The 23,208-nt window shown below is 42.0% G+C and overlaps 1 protein-coding gene across 5 annotated transcripts in view; it reads right to left on the bottom strand.

The window, feature by feature from the left end:
- Positions 1-23,208, bottom strand: part of cep112 (centrosomal protein 112) — a 123,391-nt gene that overhangs the window by 79,769 nt on the left and 20,414 nt on the right. For all 5 annotated transcript variants that reach the window (XR_009770757.1, XM_061712728.1, XM_061712729.1 and 2 more), the window contains 4 exons: positions 15,493-15,579; positions 11,049-11,148; positions 10,490-10,608; positions 7,467-7,610 (listed from right to left, as the gene is read on the bottom strand). Coding sequence is in view for 4 of the 5 variants with exons in the window: in XM_061712728.1 (XP_061568712.1) it covers positions 7,467-7,610; positions 10,490-10,608; positions 11,049-11,148; positions 15,493-15,579 (450 nt within the window). In the remaining variant the exon portion in view is untranslated. The remainder of the gene's footprint in view (positions 1-7,466; positions 7,611-10,489; positions 10,609-11,048; positions 11,149-15,492; positions 15,580-23,208) is intronic.

The raw sequence follows: 23,208 nt of genomic DNA, 5'->3' as shown, positions 1-23,208 counted from the left end.
TGTATCAACCGCGTGTCTGGTGCAATAACCTGGACCTTCTATTATCAGCCATTTTGAGTGGTCCAATCAGAAGTGGACAGAATCACAAGTGGACAGCTCTAAGAATGTCTCTTCACACATGGAATTAACATATTCACAAGCAATAATTTGCGATTGGATCTTATTACCCTGCAATAAATGCATATCAGCAAGTGTGTGATTTCTACTTGCAGGCGCACCTAAAAGCCTTCAATTTTTTCAAAAGCTAACCATGCGCCTTATATATGGATCAATTTTGAGCGACGAAAAACGATAAAATATTTATTTTAATATGTCAAGATCACAATAATCTTCCAATTTAGAACTAAAATATTAAAGAACTAACACAAATAAAATACACTTCAATTAAATACTTAGTTTTTTTTTTTTTTTGTAATTTAATTTCCCAAGCCACTCGGAGCCGCAGTATAAAAACGAAAGAGCCGCGGGTTGCCGACCCTTGGTCTAATGCAGGGGTTCTTAACCTTTCTGACCTTGGGGCCCAATTTTTTCAGTACAGAGTGGCCCGGGGCCCATTAAATACTAACACTGTATAGCAGGGGTATTCAACTGAAACTTTAAGAGGTCCATTTAGAGAAAATTTACTCAAGCGAAGGTCCAGAACATCATAAAATAATATATAATAATATATAAATAAATAAATAAATAAAAAAAAAAAAAAAAAAAAAAAAAAAATATATATATATATATATATATATATATATTCAAGTAGCCTCATAGTTGTATCAACATCTGCATCTGACTGTTATATTAAAAAAGCACATATTTGCCACTTAACATGTGTAACTTGAATTAAACATATTTTTTTCTCTTAAAAACAAAATAGATTTTATTTTATTTTTCAAATGCTATCTTATTTTATTTCTCTACCAGCAGTTTGAATTTCCCCTTTTCTTTGTTAATTGTCTCAACACATTTTTATGGTAAATGAATATAAACACATCTTAACAATTTAACAGTTTTGCACTCTCTCTTTCTTCCCCTCTTTTAATCTTATGCCCCCACTTTCTGTCGTTCAGTGAGAGAACTGAGCTCTAATTTCTCCTGTCAGGACTTTAAATCTGGGCTGGATGGTGTCAGGTTCTCATATGCATGTAAAGGTGCTCATTGTTGAGCCTGGAACGATATTTAGTTTTATTATGTTCACTGTGGAGAAACCTGCTTCACAGCTGTATGTGGACCCAAACATGGGCAGGATGTTTTAAGATGGTCAGCTTATTTTTCTGTGACTTCAGTTCAGACTTGAGTGGATATGTTTGATGAAAAACTTTGTGTTTTGTTTCAGTGGCGTTTCACTTTCACACTTTGAATGCCATGGTCTCTGAACGTATAAGACACTGGTTTTGTCCCAGTGTGAAGACTGAACCAGGATGAATCTGTCCATTCCGGGTTGAACTTTCATTTCCACCTGTTACGCTTCTCATCTCTGTATATAGTCAAGCTAATTACCGTATTTTTACGACCATACGGCGCCGTGTGGAAAGGCGCACCCTCAGTTTTGTGTGTGTCATTTCTGGATTTAAAAACACACACACGGCGCGCCGTGTGGAAAAGCAGCGTCTACACACACGGAGCACCGCCTTACAACACGCACACACAGGCATACAAGTGTGTGCATATTTAAAAATAGAGACAGGACAAAACTTAGTTTGATTTTACTTTAAGTTATTTACATTAATAAGTTGTCAGGAGTCAGTGTGTCGGGTTTCATCCGAGCCTGATCAGCTGCGACGGGCAGAGCCCGCACTGCAGCTCTCTGGTCGCGCTGCAGCAATCACTTTCCGATGCTTTTTTCGAAAGCCCGAACAGTCCAGTCCAGCAGACAAGACAGCCCACGCATCTACATCTACCATCTTTCACCAGTAACGACGGAGCCGCCGCCCGAGCGGCAGCCTCAACCGACCTCCCCGGCCGCGGGGACGCGTCGGGATAAATGATCACGCCGCGCTCGCTCGCTCTGGGCGCAGACCCAAGTAATCGATCCCTGATCCTGGCGGATCTAAACGTACTCTGTGCAAAATGAAGGATTTTCTCTGTAAAGACACACCATTCCTCTTACTATTACACGTACAGCTAGCTGAGTGTCTTCTTCTCCTCATTTGGTCGGGAGTTGCTATGCAGTCCCGCGGCCCACGCGGCCCACACGTACAAAACAGAATTCTTTTTGCGGCCCACTAGGTGGCGCTCGCGGCCCAAGTGTGGGCCGCGGCCCTATGGTTAAGAATCACTGGTCTAATGGATGCATAATGTAACCCCAGCCTCTACTGTAGCGCCATATATATGGAAAAAGTTTTAAAATACGTCATTCATTGAAGGTGCGCCTTATAATACGGTATAGCAAATGCAATTTATCTTTTTTTTTTTTTACCTGGCTGCAAAGCCATACCGAGATAGAAAAAGGAAAAAGAAGCAAGAACAGCATTTTTCCTCTATGTGAAAATTAAAAGAAAAAAAATGTAGAGGGAATAGAATTGTTGCAGCAGCGTTGTTAGTTGTTACAGTGCATTACATATTAATTTGAAAGTAGAAATGTCTGAGTTGGAAGTTTAAGTTGGAATGTCTGATGTTTGGAATCCAACTCAGATAGTCAGATGGAAATCTTCATGGTGTATGTTTTCATCCCTTCTTTTCCCATTTTTAATCACCCAGTGCTCCTACCTGAGTCAGTCCTGGGCATTGCTCCCTCTACCAACAGGGGCGGATCTAGGGGGGGGGGGGGGGGGGGGGGCATGGGGGCAGAGGCCCCGTCTGTAATCTGATTGGCCCCTGAAGTGCCCCTGTTCTGTCAATCAACGGGCAAGCTGAGAATTTGATAATCACTGCTGCAGTTCCACCCCCAAACTGTTGGTGGCGCCTATTACGTCAATACAACTGAATAGAAGATGAAACAGCTCAGTGCACTCTAGGTGGGACAATCAGATTATGGTAGACGTTATTGGACAGTTTGATTTGGAGGGAGGGCTAACTTCCTTTTAAAATATTTGTGGCGGGCTGAACGTAACGTAAGGATTGCGTTTTCATTCTGCTTCCAAAGAAAGAGGATGATGTTAAATTAAAAGGAGCCCCTTTCACTTAGAGGGCGCAAAGCGCAGACCGCCGCCGGCTTTCCCATTCATTGTGTAGGTGCTACCGCGGCTCAAGAGCGGATCGCTCTACCGCCGAGCTCGGCGGCGCGCAAGAGGGCGCCTGCCGTGGGGTTTGTGTTGCTGCCTGCTCGAATTGAAAATTCTTTAATTTCACCGCTTAAAGCTCCTTTCACATAGAGCGTGGTTTGTGCCGTGCACACCGCCGGGTGGGCGCAGAGTCGGCGCAGAGTAGGGCACAGAGCAAGGCACGCACAGGTTTTGGGGGAATACGGGCTTGTTCGGGACCTACAGCTCCATGATGAGCTTACAGGTACTTCAGGCTGAACAGGGAGCAGTTTGACAGACTGTTGGGGAGAGTTGGTCCAAGCCTCAGCAGGATCACAACCAACTTCTCTCCTATTGCACGCGCCGAGATGTCGTCACAGCGGAGGCACGGTGAAATAAAAAAATGTTCAATGTTCTCTTGCGTGGCGTCCAGCTCGGCGGCAGAGCACGCCGCTCTTGCGCCGCGGTAGCACATACACAATGAATGCGAAAGGCGGCAACGGTCGCCGCTTTGTGCCCTCTATGTGAAAGGGGCTTAATACTGTTGGCCCCTGAAGGTTACATTTGGCCCCCTAAATGGCCCGTTTCAGAAAAATCCTAGAACCGGCGGTGCTACCAACCCCGGCAGGCCCTACACTGAGCTCAAGTCTCCTCCTTACTTGAGGAGTGAACCGGACGCTTCTTTTCACCAGACAGGGTGGGGCTTCTCCGGCCGGACGTAGCGTGTGGAAGGATCACGTTATTCCGGCCAGATACTCCCCACCCCATCTGTACAGCGAGCGTTTTTGTGAGGGTAGCTCACATTAGCAACCCAAGGGAACACGGGGGAGAACATGCAAACTTTCGTCAACCCCACCAAGGGACATGAGAAAGGCACACCCTCAGCACTCACCAGCGAGAATTGAACCCAGGACCTTATAGCTGTGAGACAGCTGCACCACCGTTCACTCAATACTGGCAGTGCTTTAAGTGGAAAAAAATAAGTGCCAGTACTCCCCCTATTGACCTGCTGTCTATCATACAAATATGGGACAAAAACACACACGCACGCGCGCACGCGCGCACCCGCGCACCCGCGCACCCACGCACACACACACACACACACACACACACACACACACACACACACACACACACACACACACACACACACACACACACACACACACACACACACACACACACACACACACACACACACACACACACACACACACACACACACACACACACACACACACATATATATACACATACACACACATATATATATATATACATACATACATACATATCTATATATATATATATATATACATATATATACATACATATATATACATACATATACATATATACATACACATATATATATATATATATATATATATATATATATATATATATATATATATATATATACACACACACACACACACACACACACACACACACACACATCACAGGGCCACGTTTATTAACTTTGTTAATAATGGTTTATTAACTTTGTTAATAATGGTTTATTAACTTTAACCTTCATGGCATTAAAGCAGCACAATGTAACTTTCAGCTTTTGTTGAGTTTGGTGGCTCCTTTGGACAAAAGCGGTAGTGCTTTACCAGAAAGAACACTACATTTCCCATGAGCACCCGCGCGTACTGCCGGAAAGATCCTGTCCCCGTCACGTGCATTTGTTTTGATAGTGAATGAAATAAGACGGGACGGATTTTCAAAACTACTTTTCTGTTTTCGGCGGTCGTTTGCAGGATGGTTAGCGAAGAGGTAATGTATCTATTTTTGGATAAACAATATAATATGATGATGTTGAAAAATTACTAAGTTCAACTTGGTTTTATTGGTGAAGTCACCCCCGCCACCCTGTCCTGTTTCAGCGAGATAATGCGCCCCAAACTACAAACGCTCTGGTTTTGTTCTACTGCACCTTTTTCCTGTCACGTTTTTTAGAGGGACTTCGTCATAAATTAGTAGTCCAACATACTGACAAAATAAAAAAATACTTTATAACCTGTGAATAACTGAATGCCCATTCCTTATATTTTGCAGATCAGCCCTGCACAATTTTACAGTTCTCAGGAAAAATACTAGAACCCAAGACGAATATGTATGTGAAAACATTCTAAATTTGATTCTTATTGAACATAGAACTCTACATTTACATTTGTATCATAACAATTCTGTATCTCTTGTCTTTCATCTCACGCCAGCGAGTGAACGCCGGGCCAATGTTTATTCTTGTCCGGGCATTTTTTTTTTGTTTTTGTCCGGGCATTTAGCTTGTTACTCTCCCGCTATCGTTTTTCGCCTCCTCCGATAAAACTTTTATTTTCTTCGTTTTTTTCGCTGCTTCGGCCATGACACCAGCTTCTGCTGAGCTCTGCGCTCCACGCCCGCCCAGCTTTCGTCTCGACTACGAATCGGGAAGGAGGGGGAAGTGACGTATGCCGTAAAGCAGTCAAAGCCGTAAAAATGTGTAGTTTTTTAGTGTGGAAGGGTTCCTACCATGCACCTCGAAGTTACATAGTGCCAGTGAAGGCGATACAGACCCCTCAGACCATGACAGAGGTTCATTAAACCTGTTGTAAGTTGATGTACCATCACAATGACTGGAAATATTATATTAAGGTGGAAAAGTTACATAGTGCTGCTTTAACGTGGCATGGAAATATCATTGAGAAAACAAAGAAATAAAATCAAAGCACCTTAAAAACATAAAGTGTAAAAATATTAATGTCTTCAAAAACTAAATATATTGACTAGCTATATACAGTCTCTGCATAAACATGTTGAATATCGAATTCAAAATCCCAGCCGTGATTGTTTTCCCTCCACTGAGTCTCTTTTCCCAAACTCTAACATCCACTTGAAGGTGTGTACGTGTGGTTAATCAACCAAAACTAGCTTAAAACTGGATTTAAGGGGATTTACAAGAGTCGGTACCACATACCGGGTCCAACCGGCCCACTTAAAGCACTGAATACTGGTACTAAAGAGCTATGCTGATTGAATAAAATGTGCTGTTGCAACTCAAGGATAAAGTCTGCAGATCAGCCCATCACACTGCAGCTTATATCCAATGACAACGGGCTCTTTTCATTTTCTTGGACCTTGTCTGTGCTTAATTATTAAAAAAGGGGCCTTACAGAGAGTCCAGCCCCATCCAGTGCTTGATGCCTCTTAAATGTAGGCCTGTCGACAGATTAAGGCCAGAAGCAATACGTGCGCACGTGTGACCTGTATGGACACCCTTGAATGCTGATATAGATAACAACGCTATTAATAAAGCTGCATTGGACTGGCCTTTGGTGTTGATGATCCAAAGTAATAAAAAGTGCACATTTCTATTTGAAAGCCTTTTAATTTAACATCAAAGACAAAGCAGCTATGAGAGGTGTATGTGTGTGTGCGCGCGCGTGTGTTAGAGTTCACCAATCTTTGAGCAAAATCATAGCCATGAGTAAGATTTAATATAGACTTGGATCAAAGACCTTTATAGAGATGACAGACGTCTGATATCGCGGTAATTCTCACCCAGAGGTTAGAGGATATCTTCTTTCATTTCAGCCACAGAGTAAACTGGGTCACTGTTTGTTTCATTATTAGATATGGGACTTGTGTATACTTTTGACCTAAGCAGGATCTGCACACACTCAAATGCAAAAACATCTTCTATATACCCTTCAAGTATTAATAAGGTATGACTGAAGAGAACTTTAAGAAATTCAGATTGATGAATTCAATGTTCAAATGTACTAGCACATTTGGACCCGAAGGTAAAATTACCAATAAAATAATGTGACAAAAAACAAAAACTGAGATTGCATATAAGAGGCAAAAGTAAAGCACAAGGGACTGAACTGCTTGTTAACTGCGTCGTTCATAATATCAATGCTCTGTGGTGAGATGCATCTGCTGATTATTGACTTGTTGTGTGCATCCCACAAAGACAGTTCATAAGTTTATTTTTTGTGCCATGTCTCTTTGTTTTGCACTTGTCCTCAAAAATTTCACGACTGCTACAGTACATGTGTAGCCCATTTGGTATTTTTAACTGCAGCAAAAACTCACACAGGATTGTATTTTGTAGTTAAGTGCTTACCTGTCTCGAAGAACTTGACAACTAAAGGCTTGGCCATATTTTTTAATTGTTGGCTGTTTTGATCATGACCTTATTTGGATTAAAGTTTACTGCAAAGCAGCATCAAGCAAGTGAATACAGCTATTGTAGTTCCAGCACTGATCACAAGTACAGACACACTCATACATGGCAGTACTCACAGTGGCCTGTGCCCGAGCGCTGTTCTCAGACTCCATCTTAGCCAGTCTATGGTTGGTGTCCTCCAGCAGCTCCTGGATACTCTCCGTGTGTTTCTTCCGCAGCTCAAATTTTTCCTGTTCTATCGCTGTCACGGCAGCATGCAGCTGGAAGTACAATATATAGATGTATATCAGTCCCAGGTTTTTTACTCACAGCTTTGTATCATCTCACTCATCACTCATCTTCTTCCGCTTGTCCGTTCCCGGGTCGCGGGGGCAGCAGCCTCAGCAGGGATGCCCAGACTTCCTTCACCCCAGACACTTCCTCCAGCTCTTCCGGGGGGAGTCCGAGGCGTTCCCAGGCCAGCCGAGAGACATAGTCTCTCCAGCGTGTCCTGGGTCTTCCCCGGGGTCTCCTCCCGGTGGGACATGCCTGGAACACCTCCCTAGGGAGGCGTCCAGGAGGATCCGGTACAGATGCCCAAGCCACCTCAGCTGACTCCTCTCAATGTGAAGGAGCAGCGGCTCGACTCCGAGCTCCTCCCGAGTGACCTCACCCTATCTCTAAGGGAGCGTCCAGCCACCCTGCGGAGGAAACTCATCTCGGCCGCTTGTAACCGCGATCTTGTCCTTTCGGTCACTACCCAAAGTTCATGACCATAGGTGAGGGTAGGGGCGTAGATTGACCGGTAAATCGAGAGCTTCGCCTTTCGACTCAGCTCCCTCTTCACCACGACGGTCCGGTACATCAACCGCATAACTGCGGATGCTGCACCGATCCGTCTGTCAATCTCACGCTCCATTGTTCCCTCACTCGTGAACAAGATCCCGAGATACTTGAACTCCTCCACCTGAGGCAGGACTTCTCCACCCACCCGGAGAAGGCACGCCACCCTTTCCCGATGGAGAACCATGGCCTCAGATTTGGAGGTGCTGATTCTCATCCCTGCCGCGTCGCACTCAACCTCAAACCGCCCCAGCACATGCCGAAGGTCCCGGTCCGATGAAGCCAACAGGACAACATCATCTGCAAAAAGCAGAGATGAAATCTTGTGGTTCCCAAACCGGATCCCCTCCGGCCCCTGGCTGCGCCTAGAAATCCTGTCCATAAAAATTATGAACAGGACCGGTGACAAAGGGCAGCCTTGCCGGAGTCCAACATGCACTGGGAACAAGTCTGACTTACTGCCGGCAATGCGAACCAGACTCCTGCTTCGATCATACAGAGACCGGACAGCCCTTAATAGAGGGCCCCGGACTCCATACTCACCGAGCACCCCCCACAGAATGGCACGAGGGACATGGTCAAATGCCTTCTCCAGATCCACAAAACACATGTAGACTGGTTGGGCAAATTCCCATGAACCCTCGAGCACCCTGCGGAGGGTATAGAGCTGGTCCAGTGTTCCACGACCGGGACGAAAACCGCATTGTTCCTCCTGAATCCAAGGTTCAACTATCGGCCGTATTCACCTCTCCAGTACCCTGGCGTAGACTTTCCCGGGGAGGCTGAGAAGTGTGATCCCCCTATAGTTGGAACACACTCTCCGGTCCCCCTTTTTAAACAGAGGGACCACCACCCCGGTTTGCCACTCCAGCGGTACTGTCCCCTTCCTCCATGCGATGTCGCAGAGGCGTGTCAACCAAGACAGCCCTACGACATCCAGAGACTTGAGGTACTCAGGGCGAATGTCATCCACCCCCGGTGCCCTGCCAGCTTTGTATCATATCCCTTTTTAACTTAACTCTTGGACACATACTTAACCGAATGCTTGATCGCGCTGTGTTCTCAACTCTATGGTCTTTTTCAAACTTTGTCCAACAATATTACTGTGGCACTGTTTTTTCACCAGGATTACAATGATGCGGTCTGCTTATGCAAGCTCATTGTTACAGTCAAATAATGGCACAGCCACTGGGTTACAGGTCAGAGTGGTATTTTCTTTGCTATTGAAAGGCTTTGATGACTACAGCCCTGCAAATAAACAGGCACCCAAGGCTATCATTGAAGAATTTTTCATTCCATTCAGAAAATTCAAGAGTAGGAACAGAGTAGGGGAGGGACATAGGCATGTAAGACAGAGAGATGGAGGGAGAGAAAGAGAGAGCTCTGCATGTAAAAATGATCAAAATGTATCAGCAGTCCAAAGACAATACAGAACTGATGAATATCATATATTACTGTTAAAATCTGGCTCGAACATGCTCGTATAAATACACAAGAAAAGCAACTTCTCAGAAATATTCTTAAAAATAGGCCAACAAAACTTGCAAGCATACAATCTCCAAAAAAATACTTGCATTAACTGCTGTGGTTAGCTGGAGTACGGGAGAGAGAAGTCAAGACTTCTACAAGTTAATAGAATGAAAAAAAAAAACAACTTTTGGTTTATTCAGAAATTAAACTGCTTCATCTGAAAAATACTAAAAGAATGCTCCAAGTGCCTCATCTGTCCAACAGTCTGACCACAGCACAGAGCAGCACTGACCACAAGCACACACATCTGTGGTCGGTGGTCATTTCTGGGTGGGTTCTTAGGTGGGTTTAGACACAACTTGAGTATCATCACAGTTGACTTGTGTTTAGACTTGTGAAGTGTGCATAATAATAATCAATTGGCTTAACTTTTCAGATTTCTGGATAAGGTGCATGACATTCCTGGAAAACGACCCACAACTTAAGAATAAACAAAAAACCTGTAACATCTTGTTAACGAAGGGGCTAAATGTTATTTTTATGGTTCCATGTTTTTTCGTCTTCATTTGACATCTGAGAAAATCTGTTGCCCACCGTTGTTCACCACATGCTAAATGACCGTGAAGAGTTTAGTTTTTATAATGATTTCATTCAGCACCAACAGCTACTTTGAGTTATCATACTGGCACACTGAAAACCCCAGACTGGCTTCAGTACTACATGGTAGTATTAATGACCTTTTTCTTCCTTGCTGCTTGCCTCAAGCCAAACAAATCTTAATCTTGCCCAGGGTTACATTCGTTACATTTGGGGCAGGGGGTGGGGGGGTGGGGGGGTATTCTCATACCTTCTTTTCCCACCCATTTTTTAAAGAGTCAGCACTCTGATCAGACATCTTCTTCAGCTCGGCTATCTGCTTCTCTTTGCTCTCACAGATGACCTGGGATTCACGCAGCACACTTTGAACTGTGGGAGAGTGTGGACACAAACATGCAAGCAGCAGTTAGGCCTTGCCTCGGGGTAAGAGCACATGTACACAAACAGGCGGACGTGCACTTGTGCGCATTGATGCACTGTCAAAAAGGATTTCACCTCTATAAAATGACAAGAGCTGCCTACCTCTGCCAAGTAAATGTTTTTGATGAAATACTTGTGAAGACAGATGATTAAGTACATGAGAAAGGAGAATGACATAGATGGGGATAAAAGGAAGACTACACATGGGGGAAAAAAAGGTGCTCATTATGTGATTAAACTTTAGATTGAACGGTACAGCTGGAAAACATCACTCCACACCATCGCAGTCTCTCATGGAATTGTATCTTCATGGGCTTTTAACTATGAGTGTTGACAGACACAACTATAAACATCCTTCCAGTTAGCGATGCAATCACGTGACCTCTCACCTTTCTTCTCCAACGTTCGGATCATCTCCTCCGATTCCTTCTGCTTGGCCCGGTAAAGGCTCTTCATCTCTTCAATCTCAAGATTTTTGCGGTCTAAAATCTAAAATAGAAAAGAACAGATATCAGCTCATTCTGCAAAGGAATATTACATTTTAAATGCTGAGAATTTGGATTTGTATAAGCCTTAGAGCCTAGAGAAGGCACTGGCACTTAATTCTATATTGTAGCAAACCATAAGTGCTCATTTATACATACATACACATTATATATATATATATATATATATATATATATATATATATATATATATATATATATATATATATATATATATACACACACACACACACACACACACACACACACACACACACACACACACACACACACACACACACACACACACACACACACACACACACACACACACACACACACACACACACACACACACACACACACACACTTCATTGAGGCAATAAACCATGTAGATTTCTTTTTAAGAGACAGAAAATGTGCAGAATATGGGGAAGAAAGATTTCACTGCTGTGGACCTCAGCAAAGGTGAGAAGAGCAACATTTTTAATATTGACCACGTGTGGAGCGATGGCCTCAACATCTGTACAGAAACGTGTGGCTGAAGGATCAGAGAGCCAGGGTTGGTGGACTGTGACATGTCCGGCTTCACTGGACCAGATTTCATCAAAAAATTCCCTCAGCGCAGAATTGTGACATTAATCAAATAACAGTTACGTCAAAGACAGGTGAGATGCGACCTGACAGTCCAAACTTGAAGATAGGATAAGAGAACCTTTATTTGTCCCAAAATGGGGAAATTCTAGTTTGCAACAACATAGAGAAAGAGATAGATTAAGATGAAGTTGCATTAGAAAAACATTAGATATACCGGTATATATATATGATTTAGTAGCAGATTTAGTGTAATTTGAGCTGTTCAGACAATCAAATATGGAAAAATAAATACATTGGATTTGAGTTCCCTTTGCTTGCAGCGTGAATGTAGCCAAACCGAAGACACCTTACTAAATCACTGTGTTGTGAAGAGGATGCTCAGGATTGTTGATGATCTTCTACATTTAATGAAGCGTCCTCATTCGCACAATCAGCTCCAGAGACTCCAGGACCGTGCCCAGAACCCAACCAGCCTGTTTAGCATTATTCAGCTTCTTTCAGTCACTGGCTCTGATGCTGCCCTCCCAACAGATGACCGCAGATGTAATTGCACTCTCCACAACATACTGATAGAAGATATACAACCTCTTGCTGCAAACGCTGAATACCTAAGCTTCCTCGTGAAGTAAAGTCTGCTTTTCTTTTTCCTTTTGAGGGTAAGATTGATCTGCTAGAACCTATCCCAGGTTTATTTAGGACAAAAGCAAGGTTGCACTTGGACAGGTCACCAGTCCATCAGTGGGCTGCATACACCTGTAGGTGAACAAGCTGACACGTTCCCACTCACTCCTATAGGCAGTTACGAATTACCCTAGGCCTAGCAGATGTGTTTCTGGTCTTTGGGAGGAAACTGGAGAACCTGGAACAAAACCCATGCAAGCAGAGTAAGAACGTGCAAATTCTACACAGACACAGGCCCAGCCAGGATTTTTGAACCAGTCACCGTGGTGCCCAACATGAAAATTTAAATAGCGAATTTAAAAAAATGATGATATTTCATCAGATGATAAACTGTGATGGCGGTGTACTTAAAATAGTCAAAAATAGAGTCATCTATGAGAATCCCTGTGGAACTTCCCAGTGAGACCTGAGGAAGCTTCATCCTTCTCGGGGATGTCTATTCCTAACAAGACTACAAGCAAAATGAGTGAAATAGCAAGTGAGTGAACCACCTGTGCTGAGACGATGATGAGTGAATCCCCTTGGCACCGCCATCTGTGTGTAATTAGTTAAATTAGGCCATGGAGAGTTGTAGCTGCAGTATAAAAAGACCGCTTAGCGCACTCAACTGCTCACTTACACAATATGTATACATGATTCAACATTGGCGTGGGAATCTGGGAGTATGTAGCAGCCAAGTCAAATACTGTTGATTAACTGATTTATTGATTTATTGTTTAGGAAGCAGTCAGTTCTCCCAACACTTACTTAGTAAGATATTGGCTTTGTTTTTGTTCAATATATGATAACAGTGTGCAATATCGCTGAGAAGGAGGATTGTCTTTTTCTTTTAATCTCGGACTCAATTTAAACATAAAAAATATGAATCATGTAATTAAAATCACTGGATACATTTTTTTTCCCCAAAAAATATGTGCTCTGTTTTTCAAACTGAATGGGAGGAAACCAAAGGATTTTTTTTTTTTGTACTCTAGAAGCTGATGAAGATACTTATTAGCCAAGCCTGTCATCATCCATGTGTGAATGGTACGGGGAGATGAAAGGACGATTGGGCGACAGGAGCAAAGTTCACAAAATATTTGAGCATATCTGTTTTTCCCCTTTTCACCATCCCAAAGAGATTTAGGGCCCATCTAACAAGGCCACGACACAGTGTCAGGTCCAAAGACAGTGTACTCGACTGTTGGAAATGAAAGCTTTTAGGGTGCCCATTTGAGGTGCTTATTTGAGATCCTAATGTAGGGGGAATCCAGTCGGCTCGCCACAGTTTTAACCAGTGAATGAAGTAAAGCAAACTAAACTTCAGATGAAAAAAAAACAAACAAAAGAAATATCACTGCAAGCAGCAATCATCAGGGTCCAAGCACCGCTGTTTAGTTAAGTTTGGATAATTGCATCATCAGATACAGACCAAAAAGCAACTTTGAGCCACACCCACAAATTTATTTGATTTGTAACTATGAAATTATTTTTAAAAAATGAAAAAAAAAATCTGAAAACATTGTCAGTGTGTGTCAGCACAGTTTCGAGATGAATTGCCTCAAATTCCGTGGAAATCAGATGAACATTCTTAGAGTAATTTGTTTACTTTCACTTGAAGTGGAACTTTTGGATACTATATCAAACAAGTCCAAGCATGGCTATACCAAGGTGTGTTTAAATCTCACTGAACTGACATGGGACAAATGGAGCGCCCCCGATAACTGGATTTCCGCATAATCTCATGTGCTTCCATGGAAAGATGTGGAAATTAAGTTTGATGTTTTAACTTGGAATGAAAAGATATTGGCTTTTGTGTCATAGCTGACCAAATAATCAAATTTGATTTGTGCATAACTTTGCAGTCCATCAGCAGATAAATAATAAATAAATAAAAAGTAGTTTTGACAGTAGTGCTTGCAGATAATGTACATTGAGAGAGGATGAACTTGCTAGGAGGACTTTTATACAAACATGGCTCATTTCACTCGCACTAGTCAATTTACTGACCAGGCATCTAAGGACCAAACTTGGTGCCTGTAGGACTTACATTTTTGTAGCCTATCGCATTTGGCTGGAGAAAATACGCTTCACTTCCAACAGGATGTAGAAAACTAATGTTCAATGGAGATTTTCTCTTTTCCAAGTGCGCCCTGTGGTCTTTTGTTAAGTGCCGATCACATCCATATGCAAGGAAAACATGGGCTCCCTCACTTGAGCCAATCTGTAACCATTAACATGCAATACTGCAGGATGCTCTTTCATTCACCTCTCAACTTAGGTAAGCTAATTAAGCCAGAGTCTAGCTTGACCACCCTCAATTAGGCTCATCAGTGCATCCCTCAAATAAGTTCCCCTTGTAGACCCAAGAGTGGATGCGGGATAAAATTCCACAGAAATGAAATCAAACACAACTCACAATCTGCATGCAATTATGGAGAAAAAGAGTCAAAGAGGATGAGCTGTCATCCTGCTTTTTGTCAAACACAAAGACGCAATGGCCATCTTAAAGTAGAGAGAAAATTGGATTGCTTTTCTCTGTTTCAATAAAAGCTCCTATGGCAGCAAAGGAAAGTCACAGCGATCCCAGGTGTTTGATCCTCCGACTAACTGATGGGCACCTATTGAATAAACCAGCCTTACTGCTTCTTTTACCACTGACAAAAAGCTTTGAAAAGATTATTATTCCGTGAGATGGGGTAATAAGTATTCTTTCACTTTTCATGAGACACAAAGTGGAATCCGGATCAATGGTGACTATTGCAATACGGGTTAAATAGTTCTCATGAACACTCATTTAGCAGACCTGCTCGTATAATTGAGGATTTGACTTTAGGTTATAGAGAAGGTATACTTAAGCTCAGACAAATTTTGGGTTTATGCAATGCGTGATGTCTCTGTGGAACCTTAACTCGACATATATGACATGCAAATACATACTAGTGGGATTTGATTGTGGTAACATTCAATAACATGGAGTTTTGCTCATGTTTATCACTTCTATACAACACAATAGCGATGCTGAAGTGTCCAGTTGCAAGGTTAGGTGGTGCAGTCAGAGACGCCGGCACTTCAAAGTTTTCATTTTTACCTTCTCAACATCTGCATCATGTCTCTGCTGCATCTTCAGTATCTCCTCCTGGTGCTTTGCCGCCAACACTTTGATCTTCATGTCAGTCTGAGAACAAAGGAAAGCAAATTTTATGCAAAGCATTAACTACACTATCTTCAATCCTTTAACAGATCTTTGATTTAGCTTGTTTCATGCAACGCATTTTGGAAAAGATTTTTCATGGATAGAACAAAAGAGTTAAATAAATTTGAATGAAAAACTTCCAAAATGCATCATAGATCTGATGCTGACACACTTATATTGAAAATAAACATATTATGACTTTAGGGCCTATATTTGGATGTAACCCCATGCAACCCCAAAACAAAACACAACTATGCCCCGTCATTTGGAATGGCTTAAGTTTAAAAAAAAAGAAAGAAAAAAAAAAAAGCTTTTGAAGTGAGCTATTCAGATGTGCAGGGTGCTGTTACATCACCACATTCAGCCTCCCCATTTTTATCGCCACATGTTTTTTTTTTGTATTTTCAATTTGCTTTGACATTAACAAAAAATGATCAAGAAATGAGCACATCATTTTAAACCAAATGTAATATTCTATTTCCTGACAATATTATTTTTTCATTTATTTTCCACATGGAAGTTTTGGATTCTGTTTACCCATTTGTTATGGATTACACCTTTACTAGCAATGCTAGTTTTAATTTTGCACAAATAGTAAATAGAAACAACAGTTTAACTCTAAAGTCTTAAAACATAAAAGGAATGACATGACTTTAATGCTCAAGGTTTATTGAGTTAATATGTGATGGAGGATTTATAACTATTTATTTTCAGCATTGCTTTCAGGTTTGCAGATTTTAAAGGGATACACCAACATTCTGGGAAGTGGCTTATTTGCCATCAACTCCAGAATTTGATAAGAGGGTATATACCGGTACCTCCTCTGTACATCAGGTAACCCCGTCAGACAAAGCCCTTGCTAGCCTAATTTAACATATTTGCAGGAAGTAGATTGCTACACTTACAGTAGTGTAAGTGACAACGTAACCTTCTTGTTCCTCCAAAATAACATTTCCTTGTGTACAAGCAGACACAACAATCTTTAAAAAAAAAAAAAAACGACAAATATAAGGAACTATTTTTGGCAAAGCACCATTACCAGGATGCAGTGGTTACATACAACAGAACTGTTGGACACAATCAGTTTAATCAATAATGGAGGCAAACTCCACAACTGCCCCACGATGCTGGTTAGCCTCCATTTCTTATTCGTCTCAAACTTGGACTGAGATATTTTTTAGAGGGTCAAAACGCCTGTATTTAATAAGGCTTGTGAATTGTGAGACCTTTATTCTCAGGGTCATTTTCCTATAGCGATACAGTGGAACACATGTGACAAAGGTGATGTATATTCATTGATAATTAATTAATAGATTAAAGATGCCTACTGATTTAAACTTTATTTTTGCATTTTCACAAACAGGAAAGACGTTTTACCAATCAAACTGTGAGTAACAATAGTTTTTTAAAAGTGATTATTGGTGACGGGAGGGGGAGGGTCCCAATAACAGCTCTTTTAAAAGAACATTGTGTAGTTAAATAGTGACAGCTAACAGCTCAGTTGCAGACTGCAGCCAAAACAAAATTCCAAGTTGGTCCTTTCTCTTTCTATCATGTAGGTCTTTTGTGGCAGATGTATATAACAAAATTTGACATGAACTTTTGCTTTTTAATACGATAGACCTTGTACATCTGCAAAAAGCTCTATAACACTGTGAAAAAAAAAGAAATAATCCAAAAGCACAATATAGCCCCTTAAAAATGTGCATAGGAGTCTTCATTTTCTTCCTGGCACATAATACTAGGACACATTTTTAGGCCTCAGCCAGCAATATCCGTGTAGTCCAGAGCATGTCAATTCCCTGGAAATTTTAGATGGCGTTGCTATGGTACATTTTGATAACTTCCTTCCCTCTTGTGTTTTGTTTTGATCTTTAGAAAACTTATTTGTCCCTTGTTGTTGTTCTTTTTTAAAGCTACCGTCTCTAATTAATTTGCTTACAAGATGTTTCCCCTCACAAATAACACAGCACATGCAGACACAAAGAAAACCTTTGACAGAAAGATGACTGGCCATGTGCTTTGATGTCACTGCTCATGTTTAGTCACTGTCAAAGTTTTTCCTTTGAAAATGTGCTTGTTTGTGTGTGAGTGTGCCGGTGGTTAACAACATCCTGAAGCCAGCTCTTGTTATAGTCATCAAAATCATTAAGCAGAAAATTCCTAAAGCATTACTTGGCACGGTCATTAAAGATGTTCAGTGGGGTTTGACTGTGCTTGGTAAATATAAAATGGAAGTAAATGCGCCATTTGAATGAGAAATTATTCAACTGCAGTATAGAGTAAGAGGATACATATTAATACAATATAATAAAGTAATCAACATGCCAAAGAATGTAAAAGAACAACTTAGGCATTTTTCTCTGGGAGCTTAGGATTCATTCAGAAGTCAGCAATTCCTTTCACATTCTGAGCCAAAAAATAAAAGTCCAATAAAATGCGTAACTTGACTTCTAGATGCTTCTCCTCATTAATGCACCTGAGCACAATTTATTCACTGTATCCATGACAAAGCTTTGTTAAGTATTCCGTTCTTTCTTCTCTGCCTTTTTTTCTAGATTTACCACTACTTCTTGTACAATTGAAGGGACCACAAGAGACCTGTCAGCATAGAAGAGAAGTCAGAGAAGTGAAAGAAAGACAGAGGAAAAAAGGGAAAAGACAGATGGCAGTGATTGAAAAGCAAAAAAAAGTAGAGACCTGATTCTGCCGGTGCCTTTAAAAAAAAAAAAGCTCATGGGGGGGTGTCACTTTCTCATCCTCTCTTCAAATGCTCTTTGGAGAAAGTTTGTCAAACTAGATCAGGGGTGTTTGAAACTTGTTTATAAAGGCGTCAGTGAAGGAAGGAGGAAGAGGAATGTCGTACACCTAAGGCTTCTGAGACACCTTCAATCAGCCTGACTGGGTGGTAAAGCTTTTTTCCCTTTTCTGTTCTCCTGAGTTGTAGTGAGCACTGTAAGATGCCATGTTTTAAGACACTTCGCTTTTGAGAGGATGAGAGGTACTGTAGGGAGGAAAGCAGGGGGAATGGGAGAATGAATGTGATGAGAAGAGGGGAACAGTTGCTTTCTCTGCTCTCAAAAGTGGGCGTGGGGTCGAGGCCTTTTTCCTCAGGGAGATGTGTCCACGAATCGTCTACTAACTGTTTGAGCTCTACAAAGTAAGGCTGCATTTATGCATCTCCTTTATCTTGCCTGAGATGTACAATGTCACGGTGTTTCTTTCATCTTCTGTATAAACAGACACTCTAGGACAGTCAGTATGCAGCACTGTGCTATCTACTGAGGAGCAGCCAGACGCCATTTCCACACTCTAACAAGAAGTTAATTTACTACAATCTGCTCAGATAATAAGGGTGGATAAAAAAAAACAATGCCTACAATTTAATCTATGTATGTATACGTGTGTGTGTGTGTGTGTGTGTGTGTGTGTGTGTGTGTGTGTGTGTGTGTGTGTGTGTGTGTGTGTGTGTGTGTGTGTGTGTGTGTGTGTGTGTGTGTGTGTGTGTGTGTGTGTGTGTGTGTGTGTGTGTGTAGCTTGGGAGAGTTTTGCAATATTTTAACTGTTTCTGAGACTTTGTGCTTTTAGACAGAGATCTCTGATGTTACTCCCTGATGTTGCTCCAGTTTGGGAGTCATAGCACCAAGTTCCTCGATTACCAGTGGCACCACTGTTACCTTCACTTTCCACATTTTTTCTGTTTCTGCTTTCTGCTTTTCCTACTTCTTGTATTCCTTCCATATGTTGCTGTTGCCTGGCATTTCTTTATCTATCACCACTGCTTTCTTCTGTAGTTTGTCAACCACCCCAGTGTCCAGTTTCAGTCGGGATTCTGAAACTCCAAGATCTCTCTACTGTCCTCCACTCTACCGTTTCTCAGATCTGGACATTAAGATTTCCAACCTGTACCCCTCACAGATGTTGCTTTACTCCAGATGTGTTCATGTTCTAAAGCACCTGCTTCAAATAAGTGGGTCATGGACACACTTTTGTAGACCTTGGTGACAAGCTGATAGTGATTAATTCATTTGAATCCAGTGTGCTAGAGCAGACAAACATCTAAAGCATGAAGGGCAGGGGCCCCTGAGGACCAGACTTGAGGCATTACGGATTTCCACATTGAACTTGAGTACTGTCCTTCAGACCAGTCTTTTCTAGCCACTGGTATAAATTCTTGATATATGCTGCTTCTTTGATCTACCAGTGGTACATGTCCTGCAAGGTTTTGTTCTTCCTCATCCTCCTTCTCACTGGGTTTTTGCTACCTGTGACATTAACTAAGTAGTTCATGGTTGGGGGTTATCTAATGGATGTACGTCTGGATCTTTATGGTTTCACCCAGGATGGTGGTTTTGATGCCTCCCAATCCCTGACTTATCTCCTTTCACTGAGGCCCCGTTTACACGTAGCCGGGTATTTACAAAAACGGATATTTTCCCCCCTACGTTTTCAAAAATATCCTCGTTTACACGGACCCACATGAATACGCTGTTAACGTCAAGCCAGCCAATCAGAATCCTGGAAAAAACATCAACAAATGACACGTGTAACTTCCAGTCAAGGCTGATTTATGGTTCCGCGTTACACCAACGCGGCGACGCACACCGTACGGCGTGCATCGCCGCGTACCTTACGCCGTAGGCTCTGCGTCGATTTAACGCAGGACCATAATTCAGGCTTTACTTCCAAAATGGAACGAGAGTCTGAGAGAATTTCAAACAGGTAAAATAAAACAAAATATTGACGGTGGCCAAACAAATTGTAAACACAGGTCGCACGTCGCACTCATGACGCTGCTGGTGACGTTTCTGTCGCATAATGTGACGTAAATCTCCGTTTTCCTCCGTTTTCTCTGTTTAGACGCAAACGTGAAAACGGATTTTTTGAAAATCTCCACTTTGGCCGGAGTTTTCAGAAATGATCGTTTTTGGGGGCTTTGACCTCCGTTTTCGTGTAAACGAACGGCCAAAACGCATGAAAACACCTCCGTTTTTGCCCCGTGTAAACGGGGCCTTAGTGTATAGTGTCAGACTGCTTGACTTGGGGTAAAACTATTAATGCATTCTGAGGGGCTTCCTCTCCTTGAAGTAAGTGCCTTCCATCTTTTCCATGTGGCCCAGTTATTTTACAAAGCAGGGTAACTCCTTGATGGCAGCACAACTCTTTTGACAGGTTGGACTTTGTTCTTCCCATTCAGAAGGCTCTAGGATCTGCATCACTCTTTTTGGGTACATGGATGGGGCTGATAACCTTACAGCCTTTTCATTGTTGCCAATTGCTTGCGGGATCCCAAGAGATTAATAGCTGTTCTGAACATGTGTTATATAATGTTCTGTTAGGTTGAACCTTTAAGCTGTCATCATTTTCTCCTCTTTGATTCCATTTCAGTGTATTTATTTAGTCCAACTGAGATTCAGATATTGCTGTTATATATATTTTGGTGAGATAAATGTTTGAATTCATGTCTCAGTCTTCCATATCCTAATGAGCTGGCTGATGATTGTTCCACTTCTCAACCGGTATCCAAATCCACTTATCAATAATCTGGCAAAAAGAGTCTTGATCATTCAGGTTTATGGAGAACAGCAGTACACGCACGCACGCACGCACGCACGCACGCACGCACGCACGCACGCACGCACGCACGCACGCACGCACGCACGCACGCACGCACGCACGCACGCACGCACGCACGCACGCACGCACATGAAGAGAGCGAGAGAGAGTAGGCGTATATTGTTGAATGCATATATTCCCACAGTACACAATAAGTGAGAAAATACAAATTAACCAAAAACATGCTTCAAATAGTCATAGTAACTTTATTATTATGAAACACTGTGATCCCTTATGTCTCCTAGCCTGAAGTAACGTCTTCAAATCCCACTTCAGAACTAGTCCCCTTTTCACGACTGAAACTCAGGTTACTCCTCTTTTAGCTTTCAAAAGTGATCAGATAAGATGGGCCATGGCCCTCTAAATCACAGGCTCAAAACTCAAGCTCCATCTCAGAGGATTTTTAGATTAGAGAGACTGCATCAATATGGCATCAGAAAGCAAAGGGGTCTGATCCCCAGCCGGGAGATTGCGACCATTATAGCGTGACTGCTTGACACTAACACACTCATCTAATAGCTTGCTGACAACTACCCCTCAGGTTAGGTACCAAAGGAAAATCTTGATGGCGGCAAGAACACACAAACTCTGAATGAAAAGCTGAGTGTTTTAATCAGTCTGTCATTTTCTTCTGTAATCACCAGCCTTGGGCCTATGGTGAACTAAAACTGACACATCAGTCACCATATAATTGATTTTACAAATAAAAGCCCAGTTGTCTTAATACTAAGTACTTTCAGAGTTTGCTTCAGGATCATGAGGACTCTCCTACTCCTGCAAGGCATTTTCCAGAAATACCCAATAAGCAAGCACATATGTTTAGGATAAGTGGCTCAAAGGAGAGGCAGCATTTCTGTGAAGTTTCTCAGCTACCACACATAGTTCGATTGGAAAAATGCAGGCGGCACTAAATCATCCTGATTCATGGTCACAGGTGAGCTGAAGCTCATACCAGATGTCGTTTTGTGAGGTGATAGCTACATTCTGGACACGTCTTTATGCAGTCTTTTCCAATAAAAGTGAACACAGAAAAATACAATCGACAGATAAGCGAAAAGGTGAGCTTGATGTATAACCTGAGATATTAATGTTAATCTGTGAACAACGGGATGACATGTGGCAATAATACAACTCTAAATCTGAGTAAATTTTCAATTATACTTTAAGGATTATAGGGAGGTGATGTAATTGAAATTCCTTTTAATGAGACAAGAAAGTTACAGGACAGCAGGTGAAGAAAAGCACGGCCTGAACCCATACTCTTCTGCCAAACATATAAACAAGAGTAAAGCTTTGTCTACACTGAAGATGTTTGAGAGCTTTCATCTTTAAACAATAGGATGCACAGTAAAGGCTCATACTCAGCTGTTTTACTTAGGGCCTTTGGATGCAACCTTAAAGGAGACCTATTATGGCATCTAATACCTATTTTAAACAGGGCTTGAATGTCTTAAAAACAAGCGTTTGATTGTTTTTTCTAAATAAATTAGAAATTGAGCCTCTGAGCCATGTCTTTAGCTTCTCAGGCCCCGTTTACACGGAGCAAAAACGGAGGCGTTTTCATGCGTTTTGGCCGTTCGTTTACACGAAAACGGAGCTCAAAGTCACCAAAAACGATCATTTCTGAAAACTCCGGCCAAAGTGGAGATTTTCAAAAACTCTGTTTTCACGTTTGCGTCTAAACAGAGGAAAACAGAGATTTAGGCTTCAGAACGTCACATTATGCAACAGAAACGTCACCAGCGTCATGTGTGCGACCTGTGTTTACAATTTGTTTGGCCACCGTCAATATTTTCTTGTATTTTACCTGTTTTATATTCTAAAGTCATAGTTAAAAGTAACTCCACTTCTCTGTCACTCCAAACAAAAGACTCTCGTTCCGTCTTGGAGTAACTGGCAGTCCAGGCTGATTTATGGTTCCGCGTTACACCAACACAGAGCCTACGGCGTTGGGTACGTGGCGACGCACACCGTACGTAGGCTACGCCGTCGATT

Source organism: Cololabis saira, chromosome 21 (genome assembly GCF_033807715.1).
Source record: "Cololabis saira isolate AMF1-May2022 chromosome 21, fColSai1.1, whole genome shotgun sequence".
Taxonomy (NCBI): domain Eukaryota; kingdom Metazoa; phylum Chordata; class Actinopteri; order Beloniformes; family Belonidae; genus Cololabis; species Cololabis saira.
The sequence above is the reverse complement of the archived record's forward strand: the minus strand, read 5'-3'. Positions and strand labels throughout refer to the sequence as shown.